At 50.8% G+C, this 23,648-nt stretch overlaps 6 protein-coding genes across 6 annotated transcripts; 4 read left to right on the forward strand and 2 right to left on the reverse strand.

Moving 5' to 3' along the window:
* Positions 1-7,397: 7,397 nt before the first annotated feature.
* On the forward strand, positions 7,398-8,292 carry PV06_05351 (uncharacterized protein; the record flags this gene model as incomplete). The annotated part of the gene is made up of 3 exons (XM_016406347.1): positions 7,398-7,421; positions 7,489-7,863; positions 7,957-8,292. 3 exons carry the CDS (start codon positions 7,398-7,400, stop codon positions 8,290-8,292), a joined length of 735 nt encoding a protein of 244 aa, XP_016264553.1.
* A 1,233-nt stretch (positions 8,293-9,525) lies between these two features.
* Positions 9,526-11,608, forward strand: PV06_05352 (uncharacterized protein). The gene is made up of 5 exons (XM_016406348.1): positions 9,526-9,833; positions 9,891-10,100; positions 10,158-10,202; positions 10,258-10,356; positions 10,415-11,608. The coding sequence occupies exons 1-5, from the start codon at positions 9,624-9,626 to the stop codon at positions 11,576-11,578; spliced, it is 1,728 nt and encodes a 575-aa protein (XP_016264554.1). The 5' UTR covers positions 9,526-9,623; the 3' UTR covers positions 11,579-11,608.
* On the reverse strand, positions 11,496-13,445 carry PV06_05353 (uncharacterized protein). Its single transcript, XM_016406349.1, has 3 exons — positions 13,035-13,445; positions 12,817-12,983; positions 11,496-12,762 (listed from the first exon to the last, which is right to left on the reverse strand). The coding sequence occupies exons 1-3, from the start codon at positions 13,062-13,064 to the stop codon at positions 12,594-12,596; spliced, it is 366 nt and encodes a 121-aa protein (XP_016264555.1). The 5' UTR covers positions 13,065-13,445; the 3' UTR covers positions 11,496-12,593.
* Positions 13,446-13,739: 294 nt separating this feature from the next.
* PV06_05354 (uncharacterized protein) lies at positions 13,740-15,270 on the forward strand. The gene is made up of 3 exons (XM_016406350.1): positions 13,740-14,022; positions 14,078-14,264; positions 14,319-15,270. Exons 1-3 carry the CDS (start codon positions 13,930-13,932, stop codon positions 15,065-15,067), a joined length of 1,029 nt encoding a protein of 342 aa, XP_016264556.1. The 5' UTR covers positions 13,740-13,929; the 3' UTR covers positions 15,068-15,270.
* Positions 15,271-17,591: 2,321 nt separating this feature from the next.
* On the reverse strand, positions 17,592-21,796 carry PV06_05355 (uncharacterized protein). Its single transcript, XM_016406351.1, has 2 exons — positions 21,166-21,796; positions 17,592-21,009 (listed from the first exon to the last, which is right to left on the reverse strand). The coding sequence occupies exon 2, from the start codon at positions 21,006-21,008 to the stop codon at positions 18,123-18,125; it is 2,886 nt and encodes a 961-aa protein (XP_016264557.1). The 5' UTR covers position 21,009; positions 21,166-21,796; the 3' UTR covers positions 17,592-18,122.
* Positions 21,797-22,262: 466 nt separating this feature from the next.
* PV06_05356 (uncharacterized protein) lies at positions 22,263-23,477 on the forward strand (the record flags this gene model as incomplete). The annotated part of the gene is made up of 1 exon (XM_016406352.1): positions 22,263-23,477. The coding sequence occupies one exon, from the start codon at positions 22,263-22,265 to the stop codon at positions 23,475-23,477; it is 1,215 nt and encodes a 404-aa protein (XP_016264558.1).
* Between the last annotated feature and the right edge of the window lie 171 nt (positions 23,478-23,648).

The raw sequence follows: 23,648 nt of genomic DNA on the forward strand, positions 1-23,648 counted from the left end.
GGAGTAAGTTAGTGAAGCTCCATTGATGATTGGGGGATGAGCGCCTGCAACGTATCAGTGGTTCTTCTTACCAATAACTCGTAGCACCGGACCATTCCCTATAGGGCAGTTGGGTCCCAAGAAGAGCATGTAGTTGGGTACACCGGCGGCCGCAGTTCCTAGATAACTCTTTGGTTCCTTTGCCCACTGGTTCTGCAGATCCCCAGTTAAACCGACAATGGGAAAGCGAGGCTTAAACGATACGTCGAAGCCAGTAGCACAGATCAATACATCCAGTGGATGCGAGACACCATTCTTGTCGGTACATCCAGTCTCTGTAATGCGACTGACCTCCCCAGCGACCACTTGCACGTTCGGTTGACCGAGGGCCTCGAGATAGTTGATTCCTGGCGTCAATCTACGACAGCCAGGACTCCACTGTGGGATGAGCTTGGATTCCAGCCCTGTACCTTTTAGTTTCGTTCGCATCTTTGTTGTCAGGTCGACGCGGGTGTCGAGCTGAGTCTTGGACCCTTTGATAAAGGTTCCGAAGAGGCAGTTCATACTGGTCTCGTTCATTTTACGGTATACCGTTAATTGGGAAGGTTCGTTGCGGAACAAGCGCCGTTCTTCCTCGGTGTAGTTGTGTTGATCGAGTCCCTGGACTGGTGAAATCCAGGTTGCGCCTCGGATGAAGGTGACTACTTTATTGACTTCAGGTTGAATAGCGGGCAATATCTGGATCCCCGAAGACCTGTGATGATAATCAGTCATGGGAAACTTTGAAATATGCTGAAATTCGTCGGGAAGAGTTCGACCACTTACCCGTTCCCAATCAACCCCACCGTTTTTCCGTGTAGATCGACATTTGAATTCCAATTCGCACTGTGCAACAGCTGTCCTTTGAATTCATTGAGACCGGGGATAATCGGCCATTTCCAGTTGTTCAGGATGCCGGAAGCGTTGATCAGAATATCACATTGTGCCTGAAAGACGTGATCATTCGTGCGGTTTTGGATGTCCACGTTCCACGAATTTCCGTTCCACTTTGCTCCAATGACCTGATGCTCTAGCTGGACGTACTTGTGCAGGTTATACTTGGTCGCAAATCTGTCGAAGTACTGGAATAATTCTTGTGACGAGACATAGACAGCGGTGGCATCTACCGATGGTTCCCAGGAGAAGGTGTAGTTATGAGCAGGAACATCGCAAGCACATCTTGATTTTGCCGTTAGATAGCAGGTACATAGCCTGGAGGCAAACTCACCCGGGATAGGTATTCTCCCACCAGGTACCAGAGACCGCTGGGTTCTTCTCGTATATTATCAGCTCAAAGTTCCGAAAAGATCGTTGCAGTTTATAGGCGAAGCATAGACCCGAGGCACCGGCACCGATACATATGATGCGAACTTTGCGTTCAGAGAACAGTGGTTTGCCTGCTGGAGGATGCTGACTATGTCGAGCCTTGTCATTCTGGATGGACTCGGACGTTATCTTTGAGAAGGCCTGGGGCGCTGCCACCATTGTTGCTTTAATTGAAGTGTTTTGTTGATGATTCAGGCAATAGATATTAGGATGGTGAAGACGACAAACACTTGGTTGAACGGCGACGACAATGATAAGCAGCAGTGTTTGCACACGCTGCTATGTGTACTCTTTTAATTGAAGATACGAGATGGCCACAGTCTGGATGGTGCTGTGCGCTTCCCGCGAGGCTGTTGGCTAAGGGGTCTGGAACCCCAATCCCCATTTCCCCTCCCTTGATAGCGTCCCGCAAAATTGCGGGTCACGAACACCATCATTGCGGCAACTGCTTCAGACAAGAATATCCCTTGCACCTCTTTGCTGTACCGACCTCTCCCCGGAAGTCCAATGCAGGCCCCCCTCCTAAGACGCGAGTAGTGAAGTTTTCATCTTCGAGACATCTCCGTGAAGGATTGGCTACCTAGAATAAAGTAGCTAGCCGCTTTGTTGTCAGCGAGGTCAATTGATGGTTAAAATTTAGACCTCACTTTGTCTAAGTCATTTATATTGCTGTTCGAACACTTCGTCCTCAACCGCATACTGAACCCAACTCAACATGGCACCTGCAAAGAAGATCGACGTGCATTCACACTACGTGCCAGAAAAGTATCGCCAGACGTGTATCGAAAATGGCCACGCCCATCCTGATGGTATGCCAGGATATCCAACGTGGTCAGAGGAATCGCATCTCGCGATGATGGACTCGCTCGATATCGAAAAGGCCTACCTCAGTATTACTTCTCCCGGTACACATCTCGTACAGGGCAACGATGAATTAGCACGGGTTGTCACACGGCAATGCAATGTTGAGGCTGCAAACTTCAAACGGCGTTGTCCTGATCGAATTGGATTCTTTGCCTCGACCCCTCTCCCTGATGTTGCGGGAACCCTGGAAGAGATCAAGGCGATATTCGACCCTAATGATCTCAATGCTGACGGTGTTGTCGTCGAGACGAACCATCATGGAACTTATCTGGGCGATCCGGAATTTGATGCAGTCATGGCTGCCCTCAATGAGAACCGGAGCGTTGTCTTCATCCACCCGACTACACCTTGCTTGAGAACGGGTCAGGCAGCTAGCCCCTTGGTCAACATTCCTCGCCCCATGCTGGAATTTTTCTTCGAGACAGCACGAGCAGCGGCCAACTTGTTCATCTCTGGAACCGTCACCAAGTACCCAAACATCACGTATATTCTCTCACATTGTGGTGGTGCTCTACCACCCTTGATTCGTCGCATGTGTGGTGCCAGTCCTATCGTCGGGCTGGGAGATGAAATGACTTACGACAAAGTGAATGCTCAGCTGAATCGGCAGTTCTATTTTGATACAGCAGGGTGGCCTTTCCCCGAGCAGTTGACAGGTCTTTTACAGCATGTCTCGCCTCAGCGGATTCTCTACGGCACAGATTTTCCTTGGACGCCACTGGGGATCGTGACCGGGCTATCCAAGGACCATGATGAGTGGCTACCGAAGGTGTTTTCTGAGAAGGAGGATCGAGACAACGTAGCTTTTGGCAATGCGCGGCGGCTGCTTTTCTCTAAACAGAAGAATAACTTGTAGTTGTCTCTATTGACATCAAAATTCTACATCATTGGCTTTAACCAGGGTCACATCTGAAATAGCTTCCTTCCTTGGTATGACACTCCCCAGAGCCAGCGAACCAAACACATGATTGATTCAGAAATCGGCAGTAATCTGACTTCCCCAGCACCTCCGCCCAAGCACAAAAAACTACTCAGAAGCAGTTCATCCGTACTGTACGGAGTACAAACAAATCTTTCCCAGATCCTCCTTGGAGAAAAGGAGGGACCTCATTAACCTTTTACGCTAGGTCCAGCCGATTTATCGAAGCGAGTGCCGCGATTGCGGTACCATTGACAATCGTGGGCCGGGGCAGGATGTCCGCTACAGGAGCTGGAGCGTGGGGAATGCTGCGGGGAGCATGATGGGGGATCAATCCATGAGATTGACGCGCGGGGACAGGGACGGAAGGTTGATGATTGTCCAAGAGATGATTGGCGCTGCTCCTGGGGTCAGTAATGCTGATGGTTGACTCTGATTTCTGCTTCTATACTTGAAAGTTCGCCTCGTGCTCCTGTACTGTGTGACCATAGAAAGTCATTATAAGTCCTGTGCCAGCGCACCACCTCCAGTTTTTCATTCTTCTCCATTCCAAACCCTTCGTGGCTCGTTCCATCCATTCCTTCATCCACCAGGTTCTTTACAACCTCTAAAGCCTTCCAACATGACTTCGCAGCGAACAGAGATCCACAAGGATGGCATTGAGACCATTGAGCACTCTCACAATGAGGCACAGCCGGCCGCAGCCGTCGCCCGTCAGAAAACCACATGGCAAATGATCGCCTTCTCCTCCTTCATTGCTCTGGCTGGATGGATCTTCAATTTCGATCTCGGTAAGCTGACGAGACATTGCCTTCCCCCAAACGCTTCTTCTAACGACGACTTGTCCAGGTTATGGCGGCACTGTTCTTCAGATGGCATCCTACAAAAAGTCCTTTGGCCACTGTGGACCCAAGACTGATTCTATAACCGGCGTCACCACGGTAGTTTGCTCGCAAACCGCTCTTCAACAAGGCCTCGTATCCCTGACTCTTCTTTTCATCGCATTGGGCGGAGCGATCAGTGGCGTCGTAGGCAACTTCCTTGGGCGCCGAGGAACTATTCAAGTTGGTGCCGCCCTGGCAGCTATCGGCGCGGCAGGGATGCTTGGGACGGCCGGAAATCTCACGGCATACCTCGCCTGTAAATGTATCGGGGGTGTCGGGTTGGGTCACATCATTGCTGCAGCCCCCGTCTACGGAGCAGAGTGCACATTGGCCAGGAAGCGTGGTATGCTTCTCGCTCTGTACAACGTCGGATTGGGCACTGGCAACGCCGTCGCGGCGGCCGTCTGCTGGGGCTCCTCGACCTACACGCACAGCAACCTGGCATGGCAGATCCCAATCATCTGCCAGATCCCGTTGTCATTCATCCTGGGCTTTGGTGTACTACTGTTTCCCGAGTCACCACGGTGGCTCCTCACCAAGGGTCGCGACGAAGCCGCAAAAAGATCATTTGCCTGGTTCTACGCTCGCCCCGTCGACCATCCAGATATTCTACTCCAGATTCAAGATGTACAAGGCCATATCGAGATGGAGACGACGCTCGCATCGTCGTCGACCTGGACTGAGATTTACCGTCGAGGCAATTTCAGACGTACTTTTACCTCCGGCCTAATCATGGTTGGCCTGGCCATCACTGGGAGCAAATTCACCGGACCGTACGGAGCCATCTTCCTCGCTAAAGTCGGTGTTCCCAATGTGTTCCTGAACAACTTCATTATCGCGGCTTGTACGATGGCAGGCTCTCTCCTTGGCCCTCTTGTCGTCGAGTACGGTGGTCGCCGTTTCTCCATGCTCTGCGGCTACAGCACCATGGTCGTGTGTATGCTGATAATAGCAATCGTTGGATCCACGCTAGGCCAGAGTAGCAGTAAGGCCAAGGTCATCCTCCTTGTGTTTCTCTTCCTGTGGGCCTACCTATTTGGCCTTTTTATCGGCACCAGCGTCTGGATTGCTGCTCCAGAACAACACAGTCTCCGCCTTCGCACCTATGGTCAGGCGTCTACCACTACGATCTATCAGATTTTTGGATTCGCTGCAAGCTTCTATGGTCCTTACATGCTCAGCGTGGATTACGGCAATATGGGTCTTACTGTGGGCTATTTCTATGCCGGTATGTTCACCATTGTGTCCAAAGCATCTCACTCGAGCAGCGAAGCAAAAAGACATACTTTGTTACCTGAGGCTGACTAGATGCTGATCTTAGGCGTGACTTTTGCGATGCTGCTGTTGACATTTTTCTTCGTACCCGAGACTGCACGTTTGACCTTGGAACAGATCGACGAGTATTTCTTTTCGGGAAAACCTGCTTGGAAAACTTCTACTACACGGAATGTCAAGATCGCTGCAGGAGAGGCGGAGGATACACCTTGAAATTTCGATATTGAGGTTGGAATTGAAGAGGCTAGATTGCGACTGCTTTCTCGAGGAGGTTCGCAGAGAAAAATTCTCTTTCTCTCGAAAAGATGACAAGATAGTGCTGAAGTTGATGAAAATAGTTGAGTCCGGGGGATTGAATTAGTTTGTCTTGCAATGGATGCACGTTGGTTAGTAAAACTCATCGATTGTGTAGTGCACCGGACACAGCGTCCTCTCTATGAAAGCTGTCAACTCTAACCGTTCCTGCCCTGGCAGTATCCAATTCGTGTCCTATTCTCGATACATAGATTGCCAAAGCCCACCTGGCTCTGCCTGGGCTCTCAAGAATGCCATGCTCTCATTTGCACTTTCCACTTCCGTGCGATAGAATAGATCGTGGCCAACCACTTCGACCGTGTGAGCGGTCTTGATGACTCCCGACGTTCCATTACTCAACCCATCTTGTTTGACTAGGCCTTTGTCGTCGATTAACTCCATGAATGCTCTGATCACGGCGTCCATTGATGTCTGATGCTCCCGAGGCCATGCGGCAAGAAGTTCTGGAGACGCCAACCCGGTGGGCACGAATCCTGGCATCACGCAGTTGACAGCCACGTTGTCGTCATCCAGCAGCTTGCGACCCACGGAGCGTGTTAGTCCGACGACTCCATGCTTAGCTGCACAGTATTGTGGCGCGACGACGAACGGATATTGTCCAACACAGCTCCCTGTGATGACCATTTTGGGGTTGAAGTCGGATGCGTCAATCATGGACGCTCTTGTCTTGCGAGCATAGTATACGAAAAGCTTCAGCGCATAGAACACGCTCAGAAAATTGACCTCGACACATGTGAGGTCAGGTTTTTCTGGACCGACGTCAAGGTTCATCGGAGCATAGATTGACTCCTTGTCGTCGGTCCCGGCATTGGCGGCAACAAAGTCAATCCTGTTGCTCTCTGTCGCAGAATCTGTTGCTATCTCAGTCCAGGCCCATGCTGTCTCGAACAGAGCCGTCATGTCTGTCCATGAGGAAACGTCCGTTGGAACGAACAACGCCCGGACCGGGTCGATGTCCAGGGCTTCATGTGGAGGATGTCGTGCGGCCATAATCACGCGCCAGCGTGGACTTTTGAGTGTGAGAAGATGACGTGTAAGAGCGAGCCCGATACCAGACGATGCTCCTGTGATGATGGCTGTCTTCATAGTGGATTTTGATGAAATGGTCGTGCATAGAGCTCTTGATGGTGATGGAAGACAACGATTGATCTCTTGCTCAAGTGAGAATTTTCCCTTATCCAACGCAACCTAAGAGTCTGTTCAGTAAGGCAGTAACAAGGCTCTTTATTGGGTGTCTACCTGTCTTATCTCGACATTGAATGCACTCCCATCTACTACGCCATAGAGGATGGACATGAATAAAGCTTATTAGTTTCTTATTGGCGGGGCCTAACTTGTCCCTTATGTTCAATCAATTCGAAGAAAGGCTTTTTCTCGCCGGAACAACTGGCTATCCACGCCTACAGAAAGAGGGAAGGATCCGGCCACTGTTAGGATTGCGGCGTGAGAGTCGGGACTGCGGGAGTGAAGGGTACCGCAATTACGGCACCATTCGTGGTCGGTTGAGACGTACCTGGTAGCCGATTGCGGCACGCCCAAGACAAGCATTCACCCCATAGCTTCTAAAGCCCAGGCCTGATACTCAAGGTTAGATTTAGGACATGCTCCGCAAATTTTATGCGTAATTTGTGGTGATGACCGAGGCCGTTGACGACCTTTGTGCTCTCACTTTGTCAACGTATCCATCAGCAGTGGACCTCCAACAATAACGAAAGTAGTGAAAACCCAGTCACCTCGCACATTGGATGTTAACACAAGCCGGTACACACCACGACTGAGCTCTCGGACAGGTAACGATGACAGGCTTGGAGGGTAGAGTTGTATGTATCTTCCCACTCCACAAATGACCAGGTCTAGGAAGAATGATACTTACCACATACCAACAAGTTCGCTGTGACAGGAGCCGCCTCGGGTATTGGTCTGGCGACTGCAAGACTTCTGGCTAGCCAGGGCGCCATTCTTTCTATTTCCGACGTACAGGAAAACGCGCTTCAAGCTGCGCTGAAATCTCTGGAAGGTGAAGGTCACATTGCTACGGTAGTCAATGTAAGCAAAAGCAACGAAGTCAAAGACTGGATCCAACAGACGGTCGACCGACTGGGCCAACTACACGGGGCGGGCAATTTCGCTGGAATCATCCGGTTGGGTTCTCTCTGCGACACTTCGGACGAGGACTGGCATGCAATCATGGATGTCAACGCTAGTGGTGTCTTCTTTTGCATGAGGGAGCAATTAAACAATATGCGGGATGGGGGCTCAATCGTAGGTACTCATCGTCGGAAATAATCCGGATCGAACTGGAGAAAGACAGAAATTTGTGGAATCTTTTACTGACTGGTCACCGATCCATTGAAGGTCAACGCATCCAGCGTCGCCGGACTCCGTGGCGTCGATAAAAGTGGTATCTATGCGGCCAGTAAACACGCGGTTATGGGCTTGACAAAAGCCGCTGCCAGAGATGTTGGGCATAGAGGGATCAGAGTGAATGCGGTGGCACCAGGGACAATTGCAACGGCCATGTCTGATGAAATCAGGAGGATCACACAAGGCGCTGCCTCCCCGTCAACACGAGTTTTGGGAAGGGCAGGAACCGCAGATGAGGTTGCCAACATCGTTGCATTCCTTCTAAGTGACCAAGCATCGTACGTGACAGGTGCGGCATGGACGGTAGACGGAGGCTGGACAGCATAGTTTTGCGGGGGGGGAGCGGGGGAGGGGGTTCTTATCGTGCTCGTGGTGAAGATGCTCGAAGCATATCGAGGACTGAATGATGGATTCTAGAGCTAGTGCTTAGACCAGCAAAAAAATCCCCACGATCCTGGTTCTGGAAGGGGAGCCTCCTGTCGAGTCAAATCTCGCATTCTCGCGGTCCATGCACTGTCGCACTGCTGAGGCTCTCTTCGTCTGAATTGACCACCAGCAATCTCGGCAGCGGCTTGGCCCTGGGGAGAAACTTGTCGTCAGGGGATGGCGGGGAAGGATAGGTTGGAGACCAAGTGCGAGAACGCCGCGTTGGCCACCCCAGCCTCGGGCAGGTCGATCAAAGCGGAGCCCCGGGGCAAAACCGGGGACATGTCAGTGGACCTTTGATCCTCGGACACCCACTCTCGCAGGTAGAGCCTTCGGCACACGAATGCATCTAAGCATATGGAGATTATTGAGATCAAGTTATTTGTTGAATCAGGACAGGCGAAAAGAAAGGCTACGAACTATTTGCACTGCACTCGAGGTCGTTGTATACGGCTGTAGTCAGATCAGCTGGGCGAAGTATACTCCGTAACCGTGGAGAACCAAACTCAATTCCGACAACCTTGCCCTTCTTCACTTGGCCATCCCGGCCCGTCTAAGCTTCGACCTTCTTTCGTCCCCAATTACTCCAGCGATAGCGTATCCCCCATGACCAGTACTCTCGAATGTATAATGACGGGCGCATATAACCGATAAAGCCAACCATGGTGTTTGTGGCCTGTTTCACGCGTTGATGAATGCAGATGAGCTTGAGGGTTCTTCAGCGGCCCGCGACTGGAGCCGGATGAGGCGACGGTGCAGGTTTTGTCGCAAAGAGTTCTCCAAATATGAACATCTCCTGGTACATCATGCATTCTTTCGCTTGTCTTGTTTCGCCACTACTAACGATCACTCAGCGACATGAGCGGACCCGTACGTGATGGGCCTTTTTGTAGCCAATCTGACGGAATTTTGCAGACACCGGGGAGAGACCTTTCAACTGTGAGGGCTGCAAGAGATCATTTGCCCGTTTAGACACCCTCAATCGACACCGAAAAACGTACCAGCATGGCGAATTCCAAGCGGATGGCGACTCAGTGGCCCATCAAGTCCTCGATACCCCTCTTTTCGATGTCACTGGGAACAAAGTGGTTGCAGAATGGGGCAACCAGACTGATCTTGACGCATTGGGGACCAATGGTGCTACATGGTCGACGTTAGCACACGACAATATCTGCTCCCTCAATTCTGCGTCTCTCTCGTTTGACTACCCCGACCAGGAACCAACACGCGCAATGCCGTTCGATGAAACAGAAGACATGTTACAATACTTGTTTCCCTCACCGCTGGGCTGGTCGATATCGAACACCCCGAGCATGGGGCTGGACAATATGCCTCACCCACTGCTTAACAGCAACCGAAATATTGCTGATGCCGAGGGCGTTCCAGCCGACAACAGCAGCCCGCAAGCCCTCGTGCAGTTGGATGCTCTGATCGAAGATGCGGTGAGTACAGTCCACAGGGATTGATTGATATCATCTGACAGACCATGCGGACACAAGACCGCCAGTTACAAAAGTCAAATTAGACAAAAAGGCATCACCTGCTCCTTTTTCGATACTTGTCTGTCACTGTTTTTTTCTCAATTCTATCCTTCCTTCCCAATCATTCACGAACCAACGTGGGCGATGAAGAACACCAGCCCTTTCGTTTTGTTGAATATGGTCGCGATCGGATCTCTGTTCATCGGATCTGCAGATGCCGTATCTCAAGTAAGCATCGGCTCTAGACAGACAGTTGAATTATAGATCTCGTGCTGATAGATCTAGGGGGAGCTGCTATGGGAGGTTGCATATGTCGCCGCGTCGACTAGGGTAGGCGCAATATTTTTCCCTCTCACAGGCACCTGACAGCTAATGGCCGTGCAAGTGGCATCATGTGTACGAACACTCTTCAGGGGAGCTAATTTCGAAATGCCAAATCGTAACTTGTGCTGCCTTGGGCCAGTTGTACGCCATGTTATCCAAGGTGTGCATTTTCCATTCGGATAGAAAATGATTCCAGCCTGCTGACCTGAACCCTTTAGTCTGCTAGGCTAAGACAAGTGTCCCAAACAGTCCACAGCTGGCCCTTCTCTTGGGCTCGACGGCTAGGCATGTTTGAGGTCGAGGAATATCGCTTGCAAGATCTACCAGATGTCTCGGACCCTCTTCAAACTAAACTTGAGAAGTGGAAGACATGGGCAGCTCTCGAATGCCGGCGCCGAGCTGTGCACGGATTGTTCATCATCGATGCTCACCTGGCACGTTATTCCGGAGGCTTCCCGGTAGGGAAACATGTTCTGAATCCATTGCCTCTCACCGCAGTGGACGCCATTTTCGAGGCAAGAACGGTAGATGACTGGATTACCCAAATGCGGCAGCACTGGACTCAGCAACCATCCTTCCGCAATGTATACCTCTCCATTTTCGGCGATGGGCCTCTCAAGATGCCGGTTGATTCTCTGTTTTCTATATTTGTGCTTCTGGAAGGACTGCAGGCTGTCATTACGGAGTCAAATTTGGCGTCCGGGCAGGGTGTCGGACTGCCATCCAAGAAGCAGATCCAGCGCGCTTTGATACGCACCCGCAACGCGCTGCAGAACGGTCTGGATCCTGGAGTTGACACGTTGGAAATCTATCTCCGTTGGCACGCACTTTGTCTGGATCACATCATAGACACCTCTCGTCTTCAGAGAGAGCTCTGCAGGCACAGAGACTTCCCCCAAAACATATTTACTTCTGGAATGGATACTTGGAAAAACACCGATCATCTCAGAAGCTGGACAAAGTCCACGGAGGGACGAAAAGCTCTGCTACATGGCATAGCCATCCAAGATATCGCCCAGCGTCTGTCGATTGGCCGCGCATATGGCGCCGGCACGCTAGCCGCCGTGCTCGCGGCAGGGACAATCTACTGCACATTCTGCACCGTGGATCAGCACGACGTTGCTGTGCCCCGATGTGTCAACTGGAACCTGGTCGCCGATTGGGATGACGACTACGCACATGGTGACAACTCTTTGCAAGTCAGGGAATGTAGAGCATTCTTCCAGGGGAAGCTTCTTCCCTCGGGTTGTCGGAGGCTCAACCTGCGACTTTCCTTGTACCAACTCCAAACCACCCTACGCACAATGTCCGCGCAGTGGGGAATAGCCGAAGAGATGCGACAGGTCTTGCTCCATTGGACTTCTCTCGGTCTGGGTTCGTAAGTCGAGTAGTCACTGGCACAAGCTGGTTTCGGGATATGGAAAAAAATTCTTTTTCAATTCTGAGCCTTGTCCGCGACATGGATCAATGAATCAATGAGCCACAGGCTTAGTTGTTTAGAGCAATCCCATGTCAGCTCGATTTTCTGGAGTCCTTCTGGGCTTTGTAGCTACATGTATCTAGATCACGCAACGTTGCGTCTCCTGGAAGTTGATTGTATCGTTCAAAGTTGAATTAGCTTCTGGCAAGATCGGCTCGAAGTCTTCGTAGCGTTGTTATAAAATGCCACAAGAAACTGGTCATGGATCGCTTCCTGGGATACTACAAGTCACGAGACAAGGTAGGTCCCTCGACAGGTAGGAGGTACAAGTTAATGCCAGAGAGAACACGACATAGGGCGAATCGATGTACGTGAAGTGATACCAACTCAATTACCCCAAACGTATTGGCATAAATTGAGAACGAAGTTGACCACACGGTAAGAGCCATGAAATGGCCGTGTGCTCAGTGCTAGGCGCTCTACAATTCGTGATTCTTGGGGTGTCCATTCCTCGCCTGGCCTCCGTGGCCTTGGGCTTCATGGCAGACCGCGTTCGTAGAACTATTCTCTGGCTCTCGTGTTTTGTAGTACGGAGTACTCTCGTTCCGCTTAGGTGGATAACCTATCTCGCGTAGTTTTAGACGACGTGTAAAAGCTCATGTGGCATGAGTTTCAAAGCTTCTTCCATGCACTTCTGACCCACCACATATTGGCCATTACACCTAATATGTATGGAGTGTGTTGTACAGCGATCTAGATCAACAGACACTGGGCTTTGGTGCAGTACAAAAGTCTTTCTCGCTGCCATTATAGATTGATAACGGCATTTTTGGAACATAGGTTGCCGAAACTGCCAAGTCGACTGACATGCTGTTTGCGTGTGTGTGCGTGTGACCATAGGATGGTGTCTTCAGCTCCGGTGAGAACAAACCGGTCGCGTGCTGGGTAGGACAATCACGGAGATTCGAAAGGTGATTTCAAGGACGAGCTGCCGATTGTAAGATCTTTTCAATGTGTTGCCGGCTATTTTTGTAGGTTGTCTCTTGATAATGCAATCTCTTTTCCAGATCCGAGATCTCTTTATTCAAAGAAGTTGATTCGGACTCGAGGCGTTCGCTGAGGGTAGACATGGGCACGGCGACGAACCTGGTAAGCATTTAATTAGCATCGTGTTGATCAAGGTCGGGGCCGACTTCGTACATCTTGCCGACTCCCTCGTAGGTCTTTGTGTCCTTGGATAGCGATTTGAGTTCATTGGCAGTTAGCAGATTCAACCGTGAATCTCGTCGTTTGGCACTCAGTTCTGCCTGGGTTTGAGTGATTTTTTGCTGGGAGAGAACTGCTTGAGTCTCGACTTCCTGGAGTAGCTGTACCACCGTCAGCCGTCTGCGAGGCCGCCACAAACTGAAATACCGCACCTTTTGCAAAGCCGCATTGGGGATTGCCATCTTGATGGAGCCAAAGTCGACTCAAAGAGATGAACCAACAACTGAGATTTTGAACCTCTGTTTGAAGTGACCGAGGTCTGTCCGATGCGTGTGAAGAAAACGTGTTGCCTCAGGTCAGGTATGGAGTTAAGTGCAGGCTAGGCTTGATAGGCTTGGTGGGCGATAAGAGCAGTGGTGGCACGGCACAATCTTTGCTTAAGGATGCTTTGCCGAACCTGCCGGGATGGAGACTGACCGGCGTAGAGAAGGCTGCCTCTCAGCCTTAGATTGAGTCAAACTTGTACTCCGTGCCTTTGGAAGCAAGAGGCTTGACTACAGTACTCGCATTCCGTACACCTCTTGGAAAACAACACGGGCTTGCGTCTTCAGCCGGGATCGAGGTGCCTCGCCCCTCAAAATCCGGAGGGTCACAATGTTCTTCTTTGCAGCTGGACCGCCACTATCGGGCACGGTTCGTCCTCCGCCAGCCTTTCAGCGCTTCACGTGTCAGGCACAAAACGCCGTCCTCGGGTCAAAACGATCAGCCTAATGGGCCCCGAAATGGGCCAACGCCACTACGTATTTCGTATGCATGCATATTGAGCGCAGTATCGTACGTCACATTCGTTTGACTCGACCTTGACGTCGCCAAAAAGAATCACAGCAAGCCTGCTCCACTAGTATTTAATAAGTCAATATTGCCTACTGTCAGCAGAATATTCGCGTTGGACGCTGTTTCCGCCTGCACACCCGCACCATCCGGATGTCTTAAAAAAGATCTTGCTTCGCACACCTCTCGCTACTTGTACTCTCAGTTCTTGTCCGATATGCCAAACTTCTAAGCTTCACAACACCCGATTGAGCTGACCCAACACTGGCTGCAAGAATGCCCTCATGGCTACCCTCAATCCCTTACCCTCCTCCAGACCAGCCAGGCTACTGGGACCCGGTCACATCGACTCTACAATGGTGTGAAGAGGTACGAGAGATGTCCAACGGTGCGCGACGCCGGATACTAACGAGCCCTCTCATAGGACTACTATGCGACCTACTATTCCGCCGAGATCATCAATACCCTAACGAATCTCATGTTCATATACCTTGCATACAAAGGTGTCAAGAGTTGTAAGAATCAAGGCCATGACACTGTGTTCGAGGTCGCATACTTTGGATACTTCCTTGTCGGCTTCGGAAGTTTTATGTTCCACACAACGTTGAAATGTAACCAACCCTTCGACTCGTAAAACATGCGACAAGGCTGACTGGGATATTTAGATCCATGGCAACTCGTCGACGAACTAAACATGATTTACACAACGTGCCTGATGGCTTACGCGAGCTTGTCTTATTCCCGCCCAGCAACCCACCAAGTAGCCCTAGGCCTCTTTCTCCTCGCCTTCTGCGCTGCGATTACCTTGTACTACCACTACCTACAAGACCCGGTCTTCCATCAGACCGTCTACGCCTTTCTCACCTTGTTTATTGTTCTACGGAGCTTGTACAGTATGGAGTTTAGTTTGCGCCCTTCTCTGCGACAAACCGAAGAGAGACACCGTCTAGAAAGAGTAAGAAAGGGTCTGCCGGTGATGACCAAAGAGGAGCAAGACTATGAGAATAAAAGAGACATGGAGATACTCCGAACCATGTGGTTTTTTGTTGTTTTTGGAGTATCCATCTTTTTGGCTGGATTCGGAATCTGGAACCTGGACAACCAGTACTGCTCGACCCTACGTAAATGGCGTCGAGAACTAGGTATGCCCTGGGGCTTCTTCCTTGAGGGTCACGGCTGGTGGCATCTCATGGCCGGGATCGGCGCATATTTTTACATTCTCTGGGCCATTCATCTGCGACACGTTCTCAATGGCGACCAAGAACATTTCCGCCTGGTCTGGGACAGATTCTTTCAGCTACCTGAAGTCGTCAGGATCTCGGATCCTCCCAGCAAGGAGAAAAATTGCAGTGGAGCCATCAACGGTAGCCTGGAGAACGGTCATGCGAATGGAAACACTAAGAAGACGAAATGAATCCGCACATTGCATCACACTCGCTAAGGAACACTTTTGAATTGCATAGGAATGGCGAATGGACATGCTCAATGTTTGCGTGTGAGTTTAGCAAGTGTCGAGTACTAGATAGCATGATACCCCCAACATTTGAGCGCAGCCTGAATGAATGCTTACCTTACTTTCTCTCATGCTTTTGGCTTGTTGGTGCTACGTATACTTCCAATGATCTGTGACCTTATCTCAATGCCACAGTCCCCTGTTCGCAGGGCGGTATACCTACCTGACTTGCACATACGGAGTACTAAGTATATATTCACCTAAGTGATCCCACCAGGAAATTCACACTTTACATATTATAAAAGTGAATTTTCCCTCAACAAAGTATCGCCTTGATGGCCCACTACCAAAGACTCACCGCGTCGAATAGCGACTTTGTCCTAATGGTTTGGAGGTTGGGCTTATCCTTGGAAACTTCGCCTAGTGGGATTAAAACCGGGAGTCTGGCAGGTTTCCATGGCTACTGTAGCATCTCTTCTTCAAAGGGAGGTGTGAAAGGTCATAGTCGGGATAAGTAACAGCAGAGCCGGGGGTTCGACCTTCCAAACTTTTTGTTTCCTAGCAGGACTTTTTGTTTATTTTTTCGAGGCTGAGTGAAGGTGGTGAAGTGATGCTCCCTCGATTGGACTTATGTAGAGGCATTCGATGTTGTTGTGTTGACCGCCAGTATTAAGGGGGTCCTTGTAAAGGCGTTAACCATCCAATCCCGCGTTTCGAGACGTAGGAATAAAAAATAATGACGTTCATGATTGGCCCGTTAGCAACAACACCAATTCAACACTGCCTAATTTACTATGTTGCACCGACTCTCAACCAGCACGCGAAGTATCATAGCAATCTGCAATGGCTCTGAGCGTAGGATTCTTTCAGTTTCTCCTGTCCTGATGTGTGGAATCCAGATATTCAATCACCGGTGGTAGGTATCTGCAGACCATGATACCAGCACCAGAACCACAACTCAAGACCCTTGATCAACTTACACTTCGAATCAATGCTTCATGATAAGCGAACATGGCAGAAACACCACCTCCGATACTCGCACCGCCATCGATTCAACCGACCACCACCACCACCACTCCCAGTCTTCTCTCCACCCATAAAGGGTTGGTTGAAACCATCTCATCCTTTTTGACCGTGGCCACACACCACATCATCTTCCTCCGCCGCATCTACCCGCCCATCAGCTTCCTCTCGGTGCGGGCGTACAACTACGCCGTGCGGCAGAACCGACACCCCGCCGTCTGCGCGTGGATCAACGACGCCATCTCCGCCGTGCGGGACCAGCTCGAGAAAAACACCGTCGAGAGGGTCTCCCTGTGCATCTACGAGTGTCGGGGCCACCGCGTCCTCGAGAAATGGACGTTCGATCTACACTCGATCCCGTCCGTCGCCAAGATCGACCGCGACACCCCCTTTGTCGACACGACGACGACGTCACCGCCCGAGACGACCGGTACTGACCAATGGCCACCACTCGCCGAGGGACTCAACGTCGCCGACCTCGAGGCCAACTTCCGCGCGACGCTCGCACGGATCAGCACGGCCGCGGGCAAACTCAAACCACTGCCCCAGGGCCTCAACGCGCCGGAGTGTAGCTTCACCCTCGCCATGGAAGTCAAGGACGACGCCGACAGACCCGTGGGGATGCTCGAACCCGACGAGCGGAGATGGATGGCCGCCGAAACACGCCCTTCCACTGCTACTGCCACGGACACAGCATCCGCTGCTGGCGACCGCCGTGCAGGTGACGCAGAAGGTACCTCGTCGTCATCGGCCCAAACGCACGTGGTCCGCCGTCTCGAGACGGGCGAATTGCGTATGGAGGTGTGGGTTGAAGAGTCCGCGGCCAAGTTCGAGTACGACCTTCGAGCAGTACCGCAGCCCGGTGCCGTAGGGACACGACGGGTGAATTTCGCTTCCTCCGACGGCGCCGGCACGGCCAAGGTCGACCGTCCAGCGGATAAAGAATACGATCTCGAGCCGCCAGACGTGAACCGTAAACCTCAAGGAGGCGCCATGACCGATTATCAACGAGATAGATGAAATTTTTTTTTCCAAACCAAAAATCTTTCTGTCGCTTCAGATCGAAGTATGATCTACAGTAATTTCCACCGCCAAAGGAACCGGCCCGGGGGGGGGGCACCCTCACACCGACTCCCGCGCAGAAACTGGCATCGGCGTGAAAACCCTGTGAGGGGATTCGGTCTCAGGCAAGAAGGATATGAGACAAAGCACAAGCACGATATATCCACAGAGAAACGCCCTGTTTGTCGCCACCCACCACTATCATAATCATACCTATACATCACATGGGAAGAGACTCGACCTCCTGACCATATGGCGACGTGGTCCGAGATTCAGGGGGGCCGCATTCTAATAGAATAGTATCTCCATCTGAGCACACTCTAAAACCATCATAAAAGACGCCTGATTATTGTCGTCGCCAAAGTCCTTGCAAACAGATCATATGAACGTCTGAAGCTAATACCCGTTGCTACTTTTTTTTCCATTTTCTAAATTTTCAATAAACTAAAAGGACTCGGTGCAATTGTAATCTGAGCTCGCAGGGGCCGTCACAACTCACGGATGCAATCTGAATTTCTGGTGTATCACTAATGGTCTCGTAACGCAAAAGACACTCCCCTGTTTCGCCGGGACCTCTTGTGACATAACCCATGGCCCGATGACTGAATGAATCACCTGCCGAATGACATCTAACATTTCCGCACGCCCATTTCTCAGATTGACGCCCAGGTCCTTTATTTCCCCAGCCATTGTAAACCTAGCCCCCCCGTCGGACATGCAGAAAAAAAGGGGGGACGTACAAAACAAAAAAAAGTCGGACCACCGAAAGAAAGGGAAAAAGGTAATTTTTTTTGTTTCAGTTCAACACGGGCCGGGTGGTCCGCAGCCATATTTGTTTTGCAAAAGGAATTGCTGAACGCTGATGCCATGATTATGTGTCCATTTTACCTTCATTGAGACACGATCGTACATCAATGGAGACTCAACCACTTCAAGGACGACGTCCACCAGGAATCACATTGTACGGGTTTTCCGGCCAACCATAAATCGGTGCATGGGGATCTGCGGCTGCAGCACGAGGATCCATCGCTCTCCTAACGTAAGCATTGACAGCTTGCTCAAGCCACTGGTTTGCCCCGGCTCCGATGTCAGGACGATACTGCATTGGGTGCATCTGACGCTCGCGTCCAAGTCCACCTTGTGCAGGAGGAGCGTGTTGTGCTGGGGGGCGAGGATGTGCTGCAAGTCCTGGAGCTACTGCCGGGATTGGAAGGTTTGGGTATTCTGGAAAATTGGCCGGACCTTGGAACTGGTCAAATCTGTCGTGGTGCATCGCCGGAGGGGCTGGTGGAGGGATGGGATCCAAGCCCATTCGAAGCGCATCTACGTTGACTCTTGCGCCCAAGTTTTCATCGAAGTGTAAGGGTACGCCGAAGTTTTGGTCCATGCGTGGCTCCAGATTCCTCATCCGATGCACAAACTGTTGACGTTGCTGTTGTCCTTCCTGGATCAAGTGGTCAATAAAAGCAGCTTGCTCTGGGTCCGGCCTCACTCTCTGCATGATAGCAACACGCTGGTTTAGTTCTTGAACGCGACGTTGATTGTGATCGAGACGCCGGGCTCGATTCATCATATTTTGGTAGAAAATGTCCGCAGCCGGATGGTCATCTAGTTTGGGCTTTTGCGGTTTTCCCGATTCGACTCGAAGCAGAGTTTCATCAACGTCGGCATCGACCTTCTTGGCTTCTTCTATGGCTTCAAGCTCCGCTGCCATGGCCTCTTGTTCGTGTCGATCGACACCCTCTTGGTCGTATAGCGGACATTTGGCGTCTGGTTTGTTGAAATGCCAGTACGTATTGCCGCCGAGGTACGTGATGTCTTGCTTGCAAACGTAGCACATTTTCGAATGACACTTGACACATTCCATTTTGTTGCAACCAAAGTCTTTTATGATTTTGACGCCGCATTTCTTGTTGGGACATGTCCGCATGATTGCCTCCGATCGAGCCTCCTCGATGTTGTGGCGTCCACTGAGCTCCCCGTCTCGCTTGTTTTCTTCACAGGACTTTGGCAAGTGGTTGTCCTTGTTGCATTTTCTGCATGTTGCACGCTTGCATTGGGGGTTCAGGCAAATGAAGACTGGATCTTCATCCACAGTGTCACAGATAGCTTGATAGTCACACCATCTGCATTTCTCAAGTCCGTCAATACCAGCAGCCATGACCTCGGCTTGTTGTCTGTTCATCTCCAGTCGGTCAAATGTTAATATCGGTACAGCTTTACCGACATGCTCGTTGAAGAGATCAGCAGTACAGCCACTGACGTCCATACACCTCATCTCATGCTTCATCATGCCGACTTGGCTGTTTGCCAGGCTTTCAACACATGCATAGCAAAAGTAATGCTGCTGATCAGCCATACAAGGTACGATTCGGTTGAGTGGTATCTCCGGGTCGAAACAACATTGACATTCGGCCAAGGCACCATTCTCTTTGTGCCAGAGAAGATTGATTCGCTCGGCCTCCTTTTTTTCCTTTCTGGCGGCGTCCTGGATAGCTTCCCGAGCCACATGTTGTTTAGCAGCTTGCAGCTCATTGACCCGATGAAAATACTGGTATGGTATACGCCGATCGTTGTAGGTGAGCAGGTATTTCTTCTCGATCTCCTTTCGAGGATTTCTTAGTCGAGCGTACGGACGTTTTGCTAGAGAGTAGAATTGCTCCTCCTGCTCATGGAGGTGAACGTATGCATTGAAGATTGACTTTTTCTCGTCCACAACCTTGTGGATGTAATGCGTCGGCACATGATCAAAGGTCTTCGCCACCAAGATGACGGCATCCTTGAGATACATAGCATCTTTTTCGAGATCGCGATCCCAAGTGATTGTGATACCTGTACCGTTGTCAGGAGCAGGGTCCTGACTACTCAATGAGGTAGTGATGTCTTCTTTCGGGTACGTATTCATCTCCAAGACCTCGTCGATGATAGTCTGTGCAACAAGTGCGAATTCTGGTCTGATAACAACATCGTGGATGTCAGGTTTCACAGCCTCTGCGATGGCTTCGATTTCCTTCTCAACGAAAGCAACTTCAATGTCTGGGAAAACCCCCCTTACACTTTCGAGACAGCAATCTTCAAATTCACTGGAAGCGTCCGTCTCACGATCATTCTGGTCGATATGGTCAGGGTCGTAGGTCGGATCATTGAGGGAATAGAGCTCTCGTTGTAGTCTTGCAGCCTTTCTTTGCAATCTCTTAGTTTCTTTTGCATCCCACTTGTTACAAATCTCTTGGTGGCCTTTTACAGTGCCTAGCACAACAGGAAACTGCTCAAAGCCTGGACCATTGTACATCTTTACCTCAAAGCAGCCATCTACATAATATGGCGGTCTCAACTCTGCATCTGCCTGTGGCAACCGCGAGTTTAGGGGGACGCGACTTGAAGATGCTTCGCCACTTTCTTGCACTTCTGTTTCTTGGTAAGTCGGTTGAGCTGCCACCGCACCTCGCTGAAATGGATGTGGCCCGTCCCGAGAGCCATGCCAACGGCGATATACCTGTGTTTCGGGATATTGGTCTCGGTTCGGATTCAAGTTGAGGTGTCCGGGGTTGGGGGCTATGTCGGCTTCGATTTTGGCACGCTTGTATGCATGAGGACTTTGGATCGGACTGGGCTTGTCTCCACAAATTGGCAGACTATCGTGGGTGGTCGTAAGACGCAAGTCATTGTCGCCGTTGTCATGCCAAGCTACCTGATGATCAGCTATGAGTTCATGGTCAGACTCATCATCAGAAATCTCGATGACTACTCTTCCATGTGGATCTGGACGTGGAAGCGCGACCGCAACTTCGTCGTCGTGACCACCGTCTTTCGGCATCCTAGAACGAAAGCGAAGATCAGTAACAAAGTATCCTCGACGAAACATGCTGACTAGAATATTCTCTTCAACGGAGTAATGTGAGTAAAGGGGCCAGGACACATGGAGGCATGGCAGGTCTAAAAGGTGAAATAAATAGTCAAAGACAAACACTTACTGTGTTAATGGCTCGTTCTCTATGACCGGTGACCGAAAGACTCAGGCAATGATGAACTAGGCGCAGGTGAGCGAACTGCTGTCGGGTGAGGCTTGACAGAACCCGACAATCAAGGCGCATGAACAGCACCGGGATGACCACAAAATTGGATCACGGCTGTCATCAGGAGTCGCGATGTATCCTGAGGAAAGAGGCTGTCAATAGTGCAGAACAAAGAATGGAAAAGCCACTGTATTCCGTGAGAGCGATCAAGATTGTGATGGTGACTTCACAAGGAGAGTATCCCACGGTGGGAAGGACAGCCGTGGGCGAAGTCAGTAAGCAGGTGGTGAGCACGAGGTCGCGGAATAGGCGCAGGAACAGGGCAACAATGACGCGACGCGATGCTACATTCCCAGAGGTGAGGCATAAATCTCTGACCGAGTGAAGAAGTGAAGTTGGGAGGGGAAAGTGATGGGAGGCAGTTCAGGTGTGGCAGAAATCCTACTGGACCACCGACTCTCAAACCTTTCAATAGACGGATAATGGACGCGAGGGGCAACCAACAGGCAGAAGACACTGGCCGGTACCACCATTTCTGCCTGGGCTGAACCAAAGATTGGTAGCGAGTTTAAAAATGAGGCATCTGGATATCCGCGGTGCATGACGAGATGGAAGAAGTTGGGCGAGGAACGATATAAATACATTCAAAGGCACCAGGGGGGAAATGGGCGCTGTAGATCTTGTCCTTGTACTCGTACTATGCCATTACGAGTATCTTGTCTTATCCTCGCCGCTGCGCACTGACACTGACCTGGGCTGTATCACCAACCTCGATGTCTCCTGGCTCATTCTTTTGGACTTCTCATCTTGCGGAGACACTGCAGAGATATTGATGGTGAATGCATCGACGCTGTGCTCAAAACTCTCGCATTCGCTGCAGAAGAATGATCGTCTCCCCCGCGCCCTTCAGATCCCTAAGCAAGTGATGTTATTTACGCCTTATGATCATTCTACATATTCACACTTTCAATACCTTTCCTTTGCTCGTGATCAGACAGCGTCTACTCATTCTTTGACAGTTTGTCTAACTCCAGGAACTTTGTTCGGCCAGAACCATGGCCTCCTCGAACACACCTTTCAACCAAGTCAAGACTTCGAAGCCTCCTGCTGTTGAGCCGCGAGCCCAGCCATACTCACAATCTCCCGACCTTTCGCTTGAGCCTGCCACGCTCCTCGAATATGTTCAAACTGCATATCTCAATGCTGACGAGTGGAAGGGGCCTCTGACGATGGCTCAATACCTCGACAGAGAAACATACCTGCAGGAGGTCGAGCTCACAGAAAATGGTGGCATCACTGGGTGGATTCTGACTTCTGCTACCCTGCCAGTAAATCCCGATGGATCTCGGCCTATCCTTGCTTCGTGTGAGAGTATCCATGTACGCGGCTATATTGCGCGGGGAGGAAAACTTGAAAGAGTTCGTGCGCATGGCATTGCTTCTGTCTATACACGGCCTGAGTACCGCGGAAAGGGTTATGCTGGCCGCATGATGGCTGATTTGGGCAAGAGACTGGAAACTTGGGGACAACCTGAACAACAAAGGAGTCCTTTCTCCGTCCTCTTCTCTGACATTGGGCCAAACTTCTATGCCAAACACGGCTGGAAAGTCTTCCCCAGCAACCATATTCATTTGGCGCCAGTCGACCGTCTGACCTATGACACTACAAGGACGGCTTTGCCAGTCGTTGAAGACTTGACGCTTTCGGACTTGCAGCAAATTCCCGCAGCCGACTACCTTGAACAGCGACTTTTAGCACAATCAAGAGACAATCCAGACTCAACATTCGTCTCCATTCGTCCTGATATGGCGCACTTCATATGGCATTTTGTGCGTGATGAATTCCAGACCAAGTTACTGGGGAAAGGGGACCCCAAGATCAAGGGTGCAATTCATCGCGACACTGGCATTGCCTTGGTCTGGTGTCGAGTCTACGCTGCACAAGAAAAGGACTTCCAATTGCATATCCTGCACAGCATCATTCCGGATTCGGTTAGGCACTCGCCAAAGGCACAAGCCGCAATGGCAGCTTTACTCTTGAGAGCGCAACTGGAAGCGAATCTATATGGTATGACAGCCGGTGTCGAAGTATGGGATCCGTCTGACTTGACGATATCTGCGGCACAACATTTGCGCGGAGAGGAGCAAGGCCGGGTAGAGGTTGTCACAAGAGACAAGGAACACTTATGCAGTCTACGCTGGACTGCTAACCCCTCGGGTCAGGACCAAGACCTTGTCTGGCTAGCGAATGAAAAATATGCCTGGTGTTAGAGACTCGGCCTGATATTGTTGCCGCCGGCTTTATATGCACCCTTGGCTGTTACCACAACATTATCACTACTTGGGTCTCTCGGTGTTATCACTATTCAAATACGGAGTATACGTGCCTGATTCGGCATGGAGCAACCAACAAGTCGAACTTGATCCGAACTCCCACCTACA

The sequence above is a fragment of the Exophiala oligosperma genome (genome assembly GCF_000835515.1).
Source record: "Exophiala oligosperma strain CBS 72588 unplaced genomic scaffold supercont1.4, whole genome shotgun sequence".
In the NCBI taxonomy this organism is placed as follows: domain Eukaryota; kingdom Fungi; phylum Ascomycota; class Eurotiomycetes; order Chaetothyriales; family Herpotrichiellaceae; genus Exophiala; species Exophiala oligosperma.